Source organism: Rhamphochromis sp. 'chilingali' (genome assembly GCF_963969265.1).
Source record: "Rhamphochromis sp. 'chilingali' genome assembly, chromosome: 12".
Classification (NCBI taxonomy): Eukaryota; Metazoa; Chordata; class Actinopteri; order Cichliformes; family Cichlidae; genus Rhamphochromis; species Rhamphochromis sp. 'chilingali'.
The window spans coordinates 25,950,072-25,964,027 of NC_137939.1; the positions used below are offsets into that span (position 1 = coordinate 25,950,072).

Genomic DNA, 13,956 nt, shown 5'->3' on the forward strand with positions numbered 1-13,956 from the left:
ATGTTTGTCCCAGGCCTTTGCTCACCCGCGTGATTTGCAAAAGGGCCAATAGAAAATGCAACAAAAAAAGAATAACTTCTGTATTCTCACAGAAGCGTTGCATGGGACATAATGTATTTGGATGCAACCCAATATTTTTATTTGTAACTAATTTATTTACTTGTTTCCCCCGTAATTGCACCAGATTACAATTGCTGGTATGTGCATACCATACTGCAGCACTGTTTGGTCTACATTTGCTGTTGGCTGTGAAAGAAAATGGTAAGAGTGCTTTTCTAAGTTGTTATTAGTGTCTAAATGTAAAAAAATAAAATGAAATATGATTTTAGCCCATTGTTTTGTTGTTATTCGGCAGCATCATGGGATTATAATGTATCCATCAGCTTATATGGACAATTGGATCCTTTTGTAATGTGCTGTAGATTGATAAAGTTTTTTTTATCATGTTGCTATCATGTTATAGGGTGGCTGTAGCTCAGGTGGCAGAGCAGGTCAGCCACTAATTTGAAGGTCGGTGGTTCGATCCCAGGCTGCCTCCTGGCGGCATGCCAAATATCCTTGGGCAAGATACTAACCCCATGTTTGCCTACTGGTGGTGGTCAGAGGGCCCGGTGGCGCCAGTGTCCGGCAGCCTCGCCTCTGTCAGTGCGCCCCAGGGCAGCTGTGACTACAATGTAGCTTGCCATCGCCAGTGTGTAAATGTGTGTGTGTGAATGGGTGAATGACTGAATGTAGTGTGAAGCACTTTGGGGTCCTTAGGGACTAGAAAAGCGCTATACAAATACAGGCCATTTACCATTTCTAGGCAACATGATGATTACGTAATATCTGACATAGATAACAACCCCCAGAGATTTAAGATGCACTTGGTCTCGCAACTCCTGATGGCGTAGGAGGAATTAACAGATAAAGAAACAAACACAGACAGTCAGAGAGATCAAATCAAGTCAAACGCTCATTTGTTTTCTCTCTTTGTGCAGTTTGCTTTTGTAGATGTGAATACACAGTCGGATATGGACCAAAACAGTTTTACTAAAATTCTTTGGACAAGGTGGTCTCAGCCTGCTTTCAAACAGGCTCCAGAGAGGTTTGTTTATGATCCGACCTCAATCTGACTCAGTATATGCTGCAAGTTTTTTGAGCTAGCAGAGCACTATTGATTGTGTATCGTACAAAACCTGCACAATATTACCAGGTAAATACGAATGTTAAGAGTAAATTCTTCATGTTATCCACTTGTTCAGACCACAGCACCTTCCTCTCGTATTTACTTTGGTTGCTCCCTCCCCTCACATATCCGGCCAGTAAGCGTACCAGACATTCTCACATGGTTTGTAGTGCCACATTTTGGATCGCTTGGAGTTTTCTCTCTGTGAAAAGAAGAGTTTACCAACTCCTGAGCTGATTCTCCCCCAGAGGAAATGATCTATAAGTGTGAAAACACCCTTAATAACGTAATTGGTAAATGGACTGGTTCTTATTTAGCAGTTTTCTACTCTACCTGAGCTACACTACCAAAGCTCTTTACACAACCTGCCTCATTTACCCATTCATACAAGCACTTTTTTCGGTGCTTTTTCCATTTAAGTGGTTTCTATCTAACGTTCACACACATTTATTCTCTGATGGATGCGTCTGAGAGCAACTTTCCCAAGGATATTTGGCATGCAGACCAGGGATCAAACCACCAACCATAAGGTGTGGAAACGATGGCACACTCATCACTGGAATTTTCACATTGTTTTTGTTGGCATTGCAGTTGCAGATTTGCAGACTCAAAAGCCAAGGAGTGATTTTGAGTAGAAAATGTGTTTACTGGTGTGCAAGGTTAAAAGTTTTTTTGTTTTTTTCCTCCAAAGCATATAGTCTGACAGTATTATACATTTAAATTGTAAAAATCCAATGGCAAAGCTAAATATGCCAATTTTACTACTCCTTCCTGTGAAAGATAGATTGGCACAACACAGCAGGAAAATGAAAATGTTCTGAGTATGCTGCGTAATGCTTCGGTGCATTTGCAAATGGCATCCAAAACCAGCTCCAGGATGGCTGACAGCAAGCCACATTCATGGGTTTTCCTTTCCCTTGTTTCAAATCACAACACTTATAAATACACACACAACTCTATCGAAGTCATTTCGTTCTGCTGACAACAAGGAGTGAAATTCAGACAGTACTGCAAACTTAAAAGTTTGATGGACTCTTACTGCGTACTTTGCCCTGTGCAGAGGGGGGGGGTCTTATATTTGTTTAAATTACTGATAATGGTTTTTGGGTTTGGTGATGTCACTGCTGATAACAGTTTTTAGGAAATAAAAATATTTGTAAAAAATCCATATGTTGGCTGATATTCTTTGTGGTACTTTTGTATTAGCACCCCCCTTTTTCCTTGGCAGGATGCTTATTTAACATTTCTTTATCTGTTTAACTAAAATGGTGTGTCCTTATGATGCTTTTTCTTGATAGTTTTTGGCCATTACTGAACTTAGAGCAGAAATTTCTACACATAATGTCAGAAAATTTTCCTCTTCTTTTTTCCTGTCTCTTCTTTGTTACACTGGCTATCTGCATCTCAGTTTGGTAGTATGCAGGACATGGAAAAAGCTTATTTCGGGTAGTGTCCTGAAAAATGTCAGGTGAACGTGATCTCACTTGTAGTAAATGACTTTGACAGCCCCGTCTTTTGGTTTAGTCAAAAATTCAGTTGTACTGGGCTACTGGCATTTCAGTCGTTTTTGTGTTGGCACTGACTTCGCAAAGTGCCAGGAACTGCAATTCAATACATCAAAATGGGAAGAAAATACCTGGAAGCACTACATAGACTGTAAGTCTTCTCTTCAAAATAATTTTCAAAGATTAGGGCTTAGATAAACAGATTATAAAAGCTACCACGCCCAGACTCCAAAAAACCAGTGGGCCCAAATCCTCACAAGCTTCTAGAAACCCCCTACGCTTTGTGTGTATCCTTAAGTGTGTGTAGACATGTGCATCCTGAACAAAAGAACTACAGTATACAGGCTTTGATAATCACTTATCCTCATGCTGGTGGACAAGATGAGCAGTCAAGCAACATGTGAACAGATGTGTGTTTTCCTTTTTCACCCCCCTATTTTTCTCTTTATCTCATCAACATGCACAGATGTGCACACACACACACACACACACACACACACACACACACACACACACACACACACACACACACACACACACACACACACACAATCGCTTTCATTCTGTAGCCACAGTGAGGTAGTCAGGTTTCATTTAGCACTGATCTGCCAGTAAGGCTGTTGTCCTCTCACCTCCTGGTTATTGCTTCATGCGTCACACTGTTTGCTCTCCCCTGCTAAGCTATTCAGCAGTATTTACACACAAGTCAGTTATATGCACAAAGTCAAATTATAGATGACTCCATGATTTAGCCACATGATACACAGATGTTTCCATATTAATGTTTGATAAATGTATGTGTGTGGGTTGTGTGTAACAGAGAAATAGAAGGGAAAAGAAGTGGTGCTTTATGTGCATATTGTTTGCTTTTTCACCTGCTAACTTGGGATCTGTGCTCTCCACTTGACTGGATTGATTTTTTTTTTCCACACACCCTTTTTTTTTGTCTTTGTGCTAGCTAAATCTTATCAGTCCTATTGAAGAGAAAGCACTTCACACAGCCCATATTTCCAAGTTTTGTTTGTTTGTCTTATAACTACAATAGTATTTTGCTTTACTTGAATTTAATTTTAGTTGCTATTAATAACACATGAAGATGGTTATAAGCATTTATTTATTTATTTATTTATTTACTTTTTAGCTGAGTACTCTCAGGAACACAGTGACTGGACTCCTGACTGCTGCCAAGATAATGTGGAGATTTCCGGCCTGTGGAGATGCAGAAAGTAACCCCTCTTAATCTTAGTGGCTTCCAGCACCAACATGCCACTGCACAAAGCAGTGAGTGTGTGAAGCTGTTCAGTGAGGTGTAAAGTACAGCACCGATCACTTCCTGACTAACCTGTAGAACTTTCATAGCTGTTCCGAAGCACAGAAATACTGAGAGATTTTCATATTCCTGTTAGTCTTTCTTTTCAGATTTGCTGGATTTTCAACTCTGGCTTTTATCTGAAACTGATCTTTTTTTTTTCTTATTTTTTGGTTCATATATGATAGATCCAATGGTGAAGTCTCTCCAAGCTCAGCATTTTTCATCAAATCTATCTTGCTTGCAACCTCTTTAGAGGACAAGACTGGGCTGATCACAAGTCTCTTGTCTAACACCTTTTGCTCTGTCCGAATTGCCGTGACCTGGCTTGGGCCAAGATTCAAAACAATGATCAATATGTTTCACACTATATTTTTTCACCACAGTTGGCCCATGAGTAAACAAGAGAGAGAGAAAAGAGAGGAAACCATATGCTTAGTTTTTATATAAAATTTACACCAAGGTTTCTATAGAACCTGAACATTTGTGTTTTATGCTTTTTGCTTGCTGTCAAGGAAGTGACATCCTCAAGAAGATACTAAAGTAATTGTATAGTAAAATTACCAAAAAGAAAAAATAAATAATATGCATGGAAATATAAAAATAAAAAATAAAAGCACTATGTGCAGGAAGTTGTAATGTGTAGGAGTAAAGATTAAAGTAAAGATTTTTACACATTTATAAGGTAAAAATAAAAGCCAAAAGTTAAAGTTGTCATGGAATTGTAGATGTTAAAATTTTTATGCCTTGAAGCCTGCTAATGTTTGTCATTAATGCACAATTCCCATATGTAGTTCTAGAAATTATGTGTGTGCATGTGTGTCCGAGTCTGAGACCCCAGAGACTTGGATGAAAAAGATCTGAATGTCTGACAGAAAGACATCTTGCTTGCACAAAGCATGACTTTCACTGGGCCAGAGCTCCATCGGGGCAAGTTCTCCCATCTGTTTGTTTGTCTGTGTGAGAGAACGAGTCTGTCCTAGTCTGACCAACCACTCGGCCTATCCTTATTGGAAAATGCATAACTCTCAGAGGGGAACCAGCATTTGCATTCAGCTAGTCATACTCCTCATCATATTACATCCAACATTCATTTTTCAGTGAGCTGCTAAATGTTTTAAAAAACAAAACAAAACAGAAAAAGCTAGGAGGCTGGACCAGCAGTGAGGTTTAATATTATTTCAATAATCTGTGACAGTTTTATCATCATCACTACCATCTCTCTAGTGTTTCCATGATGTGCTCTTATTGCTACCATTTATCTTATTAACTATTCCATTCCTGACGTGGCAGAGTGATAAAGGGACCATTTTCCTTACCTTATTCCCAATACTGTCATAAGGCCAGAAGCTCCACAGGGAGGCTTAAATTACCAAAAGATATGGTTTATGGCATTTTCCTCTATATTAGTCACTACCCGGTACAGTTTGGCAGGATTAGCGAGGAGCTGAGAGTAGGATGATATTCAGTGAAGATCTGGGTTGAGTAAAAAAATAAAAATTTTTGTTACATATAATACAAAATAATATATAACAAAATGAGAGTCTGTTTTCATGCCATTTTTATAATTTAATCTATAGATAGTTATCCAATCCCTGTGCAAGTTTTTAAATGTATTTCTGCTAATGGTTCAAATACATGTCGCGCAAAAATTAGGATGATCATTATAGAATAGAATAGAATAGAATAGCCATTTATTGTGATTGTACATTTACCACGAAATTGGGGATTTTGTTGTACATTAAATCCACAATTATTAGTTTTTTTGTGCATGCTTATCAGTCCACCACGAAACTGTGTCAAAGGTCGTCCTTAGATGACAAACATAACTCCTAACACATCTTTGCTTTTACTGCACAGTAAGCAAACAGGCTGTAGACAAACATTCAACTTAGAAGCCAGGTAATACTTTTGCTTTTAACGTCTTGCTTCACATTCATTTTTGTTTAGTTATTTTTTTATTTTTTTTTTCAAATTTTTTGCGAGTGCTTCTACTGATGTGCTTCGTACAACCCCTATCTTTTTTAGGGGTCAGTTTATTTTACTGGCTGGAGTCTTTGTCTGTCTGACGGTGCCCTGCAGATATTTGGCTTTATAGGAGTAAGTAGAGCAGTGTGGCTTTGCAACAGCTTTGGTTTGCCTTTGCAAAACACAGGAAACCAGGCAAAGGCCTGCTCTGGCTTGTGATGGCAGACGAACAAATCTCAGGAGTAGGCAAGTGTAGGAGTGAGAAGTGAAGAATTTAAAACAAAATAAAAGCATGACTTCTTCAGGAAGAGAACTTGATCGTTATTCAAAGCCTTTTCACCATTTCCACTAAGTAGCATTTCTAGTATTTACTTAGTATTTTGCCAGTTAATGTGAGTACATTGAGTGACTGGGTGGTTTAAATTAGTTTGACCCATACATGTGATATGCACTGATGACTTCTTACTACATCAAATATAGATTCATATTTGTTTTGATAAGGAGTAGAGGTTTTCAGGCAGAAAGGTCTTTTCTTGTTTACTTCCTAGAGGAAAATAAGGGCACAGGCCAGAAGTGAATACCCCACATTCCCCCTAGCAACAGCATTGTTATTGGAGGGAACTAAGTTAGTTATGAGAGACATTAACACTATTATAAAGATGTCTAAAAATAAAACTACTGACTAATTGTAGTATTTATTACTTTGTAATAATATTACATGTATAAGCAATATACAGCTATAATACAGATTTAATGTCTTACGTGAGGTGGTAGTACCCTAAAGTGTGGCTATGGAAAAGTGACTGTGGATTTTTTTTTTTTTTTGTATTCATTGACGAGGTGAGGTGAGGTTTAAATTCAACCCTTCTTCACTCGGCGTCTGGTTGCACTGGACTGTGTCAAGCTCGCACTGTAAATCTGATCACCTACGATTACCCCATGCACAGTTTATGAGCATGGTATGCAAGTCAGGCAGTGTGTCATGATCTACTTTGTCATCATCCTTTTAAGTGCTGTTGCTGAGTCAACATTTTCTCACTGAGGCATGTTCGTCACAAGCACCTGTGTGATCCTGAAATGGGATGTGCGGTTACTCGACACGAAATAACCATTATTCACTGAGGTTTGAATCAATGCGAGCTTGTAGTTCAGCTGAAATTTGTAGATATCATCCTCTGTGTTGTGTAGTTTATGACATCTTGAGTGAATCGCCACCGCCACAGAGGGAATCATGCCTTTTTCTCAACATCTAGCCGGTATTATTTTGCCAGAATAAAGCTATCTGTTGTTTGTGCTTCTCCCTAAGGGCACAGATTGCATTCTAGGATCAAGAGAGAGAAAGAGAGGGCTTTTTGTCCCACCACTGAATAACCATCACACTCACAACCCACTTTAAAGAGACACGGCTCCTGTCTGACAGCCTCTCTCTCTCCGGGGGTTCAAAGCTCGGAGACTTACGTAAGCGGCAACATGTGTATTGAATGGACAATAATGGCGGACTTAGGAATATACACACACATGTGTGGTTACATGCACAATGATAATCATACTTAATGCCTACCCACACTTCTATATTTATATACTTCACATATTTTTACATTGTATTCATTCAGTTCATACAGTGCATAGTACCTTTACATAGAAGTGTAAAGCAGGAAGCCTAGAAAGAGGCAGAGTGGACACTAACACCAGCTTGTGTTGGGTCAGGGATAGAGTGTGCTAATCATTACCATCTGCCTGCAGCAAAAATAGTGAGACAGAAAAAGATGAACAGAGGGCATTACGTAATACTGTGGAGTCAAGGCAAGATGATGAGGGGCAGCGAGAGTGTGGGATTGAGAGTAGTGGGTGTGGGTGTGGAAGGGGCAGCTGTCCGAGCTGCACCCCAGGCAAGAGGAACATCAACAAAAGCCTGGTCTTTTCTAATAGCCTCTATTGTCTTAACGTTACCTCATTGGACAGAATATCCCAGTTAGATGACATTTTGCTGAATGTTCTTCATTTTTAGACAACAGTCCTCATTTTCTGAGGGCAGCATTTACAACCCTCTTAGTCTGAAATAGACTGAAATCAAAAAGAAAGAAAACACCTATTACAGCAAGGGAGGAAAAAAATATGTTAGCAACACACTTTGTGGCTGCCATCTATTTACCTGTCAGCCTCCTTCACAGAGTGTGTGCATGAGGATGACTAATGCAGGCGGAGATATGCACACCAAAAATAAAGGTAATATCTCTCTACCCCATGTGCATTTGGATTTGTTTGTGTTCAGTAACGATACCTCATAAGAAAACAGGAAAAACACCAGTCAGCATATGCTGAATGTGTAGGGTTAGGTTCCATGATGACTCAAACAGAGAGGTGCTTCAAAGTTTATTTTACTCGTGTGATTGTGATGCCGTGTTTGCTGTCTTTCTAACTGCCAATCACACGCAAGCCTCTGCCAATTTAAGGAACGTGCACCTGCTTTGAATATGAGGACGTCAGCACACATACAGCACATACAGGCACAAAAAAGCTATCTGATGCCTGTTTTGGGGATCATGTTGAACACATGATCACATTGGACAGATAAGTGCTATTTAAAACCTCCACCACCGGGGCTTAGGGGAAGATCAGAGATTATTGTTGGCAGTGTGTTGCTCCAGTGAAAACTGGACCTGTCATACTGAAGTGATACAACAAACGATAAATATTACAAATACTGCCAAGTCCCTGTCCCTCTGCCTTAGGGCTGTTCGATATAACGATATATATCGGATGACGATATAAAAACGTCTAACGTTTCATTTTACGCTATCGTTTGTTTCGTGGTGTCGCAAAATAAACTGTTTACGGCAATATTTTTTTCATCGTTTTGATGGTCACTGTAGTGGCTATGTTAATTTCTTAAAGTTCTCTCTTTCTCTTATATTTAATATAACCACACTACAGGCGGACAAGCGCCTGTTTTTATGCGTTTTGGTTAGCAACAACGACGATAACACCATCGCGTGTCCGCTTGTTTATGTTCCACATAAACCTTTCACAATAAAGCTCAAGATCCTGTTGAGACTTTTCAAAATAAACTGAATCACGTGAAAGAGCAGATTATTTACGGATGAGAAGTAAAAAAGAGCCGCCAGGTGCTAAAAAATAAACCTTAGACTCAAACGTTAAAACAGGCTTTTCTCCGCAGCACGCCGTGTAATAAATACTCACAAAGAAAGCGGCGGCCGCTACAACTTATGTCTAGAAATGTATAGTTTCATGCATCTGTTAAAACACTCGACTCCAGCTACATGACGCGCAGCTGGAAACACTTCCCGCAAGTCGAGCTGCCCGAGATTCACAGAATTTACAGAAAATGTTACATTTTTGTGATTTATATCGTTATCGGACGATAGAATTCTTATATCGGGATATGAGATTTTGGTCATATCGCACAGCCCTACTCTGCCTTCCTCTTTTCTTTTTTTTTTTGAACTTCTAAAACTGGAGTCAAGTGAGGCACAGTTTCTTTCTTGGTAAACAAGATAGATACATCAATGTAGTCTCATTGACATGCAGGAGAAGCCCTAGATAAGAGGGGGATTGTTGGTAGTCAGTTTTTATAAAATGAGTATATTCTTTGGCAGACAGGTGAGATACATCAGTGGCATTACATGAAGAAGAAATAGCAGATAGAGAATCCTAAATAGAAATCTGTTTTACCCCTCTAAAGAGCAAATCAACAGTTGAAGTGGGAAATACATGAGCCAATCATAGATAGGGACAGTAGAGGTTCACAGCAGTTTTAACTGTGTAATAGCAGCCATATCTAGTTGTTATCTTAGACATGAATTTATATTTACTGATCCACAACAGGAATTTGTATAGATTTGTACAGTACTCTAATGGGACACGTAGTTTTTATGTCAAAGTGAGAACCTAATATAATAATTGGCCTTGTTCCAATTATTTGACAGAGGCTTCAAAATAACTGCCCAAAGGCATTACCAAGTAGTGAGACACTTCTAGAAGCACCTTGGATACACATGCAATTATCAGATTAGGTTGGGAAAAACTCAGATGAAAGGTGTACTTTAGAAAAGCCAATAAAGTATGACAAATCTTCAGCCATATACACAGTGTATCGCTTTTTCAGTCATGTGTTTTGTAGCTGTTGACCTGGATCTTAAGTGGGCTATCGTTCTATAAACCAGGCAGATCCTAGGGATTTTGACTGGAATGGTAACTAGAGCAGAGGTGATGTGTTAAATATAGTGGGGAGGCCCTGTCGTCTCCCCAACAACAGCACAGAGCCCACTATAGTACCGGCTGGTGGTGCCAAATCGTAACTCGGCAGTATCAGAGTCCTCAAGTGTCCCCTTAGGAAACTTGGAAAAACCCCATGTTTTCCACATCCAAGTAATAAAAAGTCAGCTGGAAAATCATCCCACGGAAACAGCCCGCTCTTGCCTGGCTTATTGCAGTGCACATTAGGTGAAATGGTCATCTTTAAAACGTGAACTCCCCCCCCCTCCCCCCCCCTCCCCGCCCTTTCCATAATCACACCTTGTTGTTGCTGCCTGCTTCTTGGCTGGGCTTTAAGTGGCAGTCTCTTTCTCTCCCTCTCCCTGTATGTGCCTGGGCCTGGCTTGTTGATTTTTAGCTGGTTGTGTTGTGCTACTGCCAGAGGGGAGTGTTTTTGGCCCAGCCAAGGCCAATATAAGTTGAGGAGGAAGGAAGGTAAGAGGTTGTGTGTGAGCGAGATTGAGTGAATGGTGTTGTTTCTGCATGTACTTAAGTGTGCCAAACGCTCCAACCAAACTAGATGCAAAACACACACACATGCAAGTACTGTAAAATAGAGTTAGAACTTCCCAACTGATGTATTACCTGTCTCATAAAAGAGAGTTGTCAATGGCACTGCTTGTAAATTTAAGAGCTTCAATTGCAAATTATGTCATTATAGTTCAACAAATACCAGAGTTACCACATAGTATGTGCCTACACATGTTCATGTGTGGGAGGGTGGAGGGCTGCTATGTTTATCATGTCACTATTAAATTTACTGCATGCCATAAATGCACCACGGATAGCCTCAATGGTTCGTGTAAACATCCTGGAAACCAAAACCCCACCCTTCTCCTCTCCCAAATACACACATACATATATATATATATATATATATATATATATATATATATACACACACACACACACACACACACACACACACACACACACACACACACACACACACACACACCACACACAGACCAACTTTGTTGACAGCAATCGCTGTTCTCTCTTTGCCTCACTCTGGGCACTAAATAAAGACATCCCCAGTTTAACTTGCTCCAAAATAAAGCCTCTCATAAGAAGATGCAGACAGATTTACGGCACATCAATGCTGTTGCTCTTTCAGCTGTCATCCACTCTCACCATGTTTAAAGGCTCCTTAGTTAGTTCACAGGCAGATGAGAAGTGAAAACAAGAGTAGCAGGCCGTGTCATTTAGTGTGCAATATCCGCTTTAGAGTGAGCGACAGACAGGGATGGTTATCTCTCTAATCTGGTTTTTATAAAATGTAAAATGTGACAGCTGTCTGCTTCTAAGTTGATGTAAACATTGATATCAAAGTCTGTGTGATATCAGATTAGCTCTGCTGCTGTCAGCAAGAATAGAAGTCAATCAACAAGTGCCCTTTTTAGAAAAGGTTTCTGAAGGAGGCCTTTACTGTTTTGTTTTTGTTTAATCAATGCACACTCACACACATTAAAAACTTGAACCAGATGCAATGAATCTGTGGTGTAGTTATCATTGCTTTTTCTGGTAAGGAGGAAGGAAAACACTCAATGTCAGGAAATCAGGGTGGGTTGTAGGGATGGGTATTAATGAGTGCTGGGGTGTGCTGGAATGGGTGTGTCTATATCAATGTGTACGAGAGGGGAATATCAAAGTTTGAATGAGGCCATACATCAACTACAGGGATTGTTGTCCTCCCAGTTTGTGTTTGTTTTTCCTAATCTCTCTTGCTAAGGCCACACACCAGAAAACAGACATGCATGACTGTCAGTGGTATGCTATCAGAGTACTGCACTATATGAAGGCCAAATGGAAGGTAACCAAGAGCCCTAACACAAATTTTATAGATGGATTTTATTAAACGAGAGATGGAGGAAAATCAGAAGTATGTCCCTGGTTGGCCCGAGTTATTGCTGAAAACAAGGCTAATGACTGCAATAGGACACAGCTAATCTTGTTATCTCTTGTCCTCTGTGTGTGTGTGTGTGTGTGTGTGTGTGTGTGTGTGTGTGTGTGTGTGTGTGTGTGTGTGTGTGTGACCATGGCTTCTATCTTGGCAGTATTTGAATATTATAGAGTATATCCTACCATTTTTCCAAATGTCTGCGTTGAATTCACAAACACACACAAGTTTTGGGATGCTGGAGAGTAAAACCAACAACTTTTGTGGGAGCACATTTGTGCTCAGACTGGCTGAAAGATTCCTCCGTATCGGGTACATTCCATTTTGATCTGTTTGCTTCCTATCCGACGCATTCTCATCAGCGTGGGAGCTTAGGCACTTTTTAAACTTTTTTTCTGCGTGTGTAAAATGTTTTAGAGACTTCTCATTTGAAAATGTGTGTGAATGTGCGCAGATACACGTAGACTTGCTGATTTTGAAACGTACTTCTCTTGTTTGTTGATTCCAGCATGAAGTTTGTGTTTTGTGTGTGTGTGTGTGTGTGTGTGTACGCGCACCGAGAATTCAAGAGTGGATCTCTGCCAGGGCTTAGGGCTTGGCTGAGAAAATGCCTCAAACCAGTTTACTCTGGTTGTGTAGTGAAGAAGTCTGGGGCGGGACTAGAGCTCTTAAAGCTGCAGACTCTATTCTCTATGAGAATATGAGTATGTGTCTACTGTGTATAGCACAGATCGGTAAATTTGGATTTATATTTATTTACATACATATGGTACGGACACTGGTATATCTTTTTCAGGATGTTACATGAGAATTGAAATCTGTTTATGTGTGTGCAAATGTGAACAACTGTGTGGGGATGAACGCTTGGCCTGGCCTCAAATAGTTTTCCCCACATTTTGCTTTCAAGGACAGTAGAAGTCTTAAATAGAACCAACAGGAATAATAAGTGTGTGTCTGAAGCAGATAAGCTTATTTGTCTTTGCAGGATCTTTTTTCTTTTCTTTTTTTTTTTAACAAGAATGCCTTATGCCAAAGCACACTGTTTAGGCTGTCTGTGCCTGTGTTTGTGAATGTTTTCTGGTGTCAGTTCAAGTGGGTAGTATGAATAAGATTTAAGATGAGGTTGGATTGCTTTGCATGGGGCGTTCTGAGAAGGAACTGAGCAAAAAGCATGGTTCTCCCCTCTAAGCGAGGTTGCACAAGCTGTGCAGAAACACACCACAAAACACTTTCACTCTAGAGGCTTTGTCCCCGTGTTTGTATATATGCACACAAGCACATATTTGAACACACACAATAGTAAGTTGTCTAAGATTTACTGTACATGAAATTACATATCTCTCTGTCTTCTGGCTGCTTGTTGGACTTGTTTACCTCCTAATGTAAATTTCTTCTAACATCACAGTTTGTATTTTGTGGCTATATAGAGAATTGTATGTTTCTCTGGGGACAAGGTTAAACTTTTTTTTTCCTTAAATATTTTCCAATACTCTGAAAAACAGACAAACCTCTGTTTAATAGAGCATGGGGTTGGTTAGACAAGAGTACCCCTTAAAACTACACCAGATATGTTTCTTGTGCTCAGTGTGCATTTTTATTTTTCAGGAAGCCGTCAGGTCACGCTGATAAGGAGGTGATGGCTGCCACCGTCCTGACCTCACTGTCCACATCACCTTTGGTGCATTACCCTTCGTCTGCACCCACAGGTAACACCATTGGCTCGGCATCAGTTGCATTCATGCACCCATGCACCTACTGCTCCTTGAGTGCAAGCTGCTTTGTCACACACTGACTCATCCACTGTGTTTAACAAAATCAAGGACATTCACTT

General features: G+C 40.0%; 1 protein-coding gene across 2 annotated transcripts in view; it reads left to right on the forward strand.

Moving 5' to 3' along the window:
• The window catches only part of slc2a4rg (SLC2A4 regulator), a 67,445-nt gene that overhangs the window by 10,350 nt on the left and 43,139 nt on the right, over positions 1-13,956 (forward strand). For both annotated transcript variants that reach the window (XM_080898113.1, XM_080898114.1), the window contains exon 3: positions 13,731-13,831. In XM_080898113.1, coding sequence (XP_080754239.1) covers positions 13,731-13,831 — 101 coding nt within the window. The remainder of the gene's footprint in view (positions 1-13,730; positions 13,832-13,956) is intronic.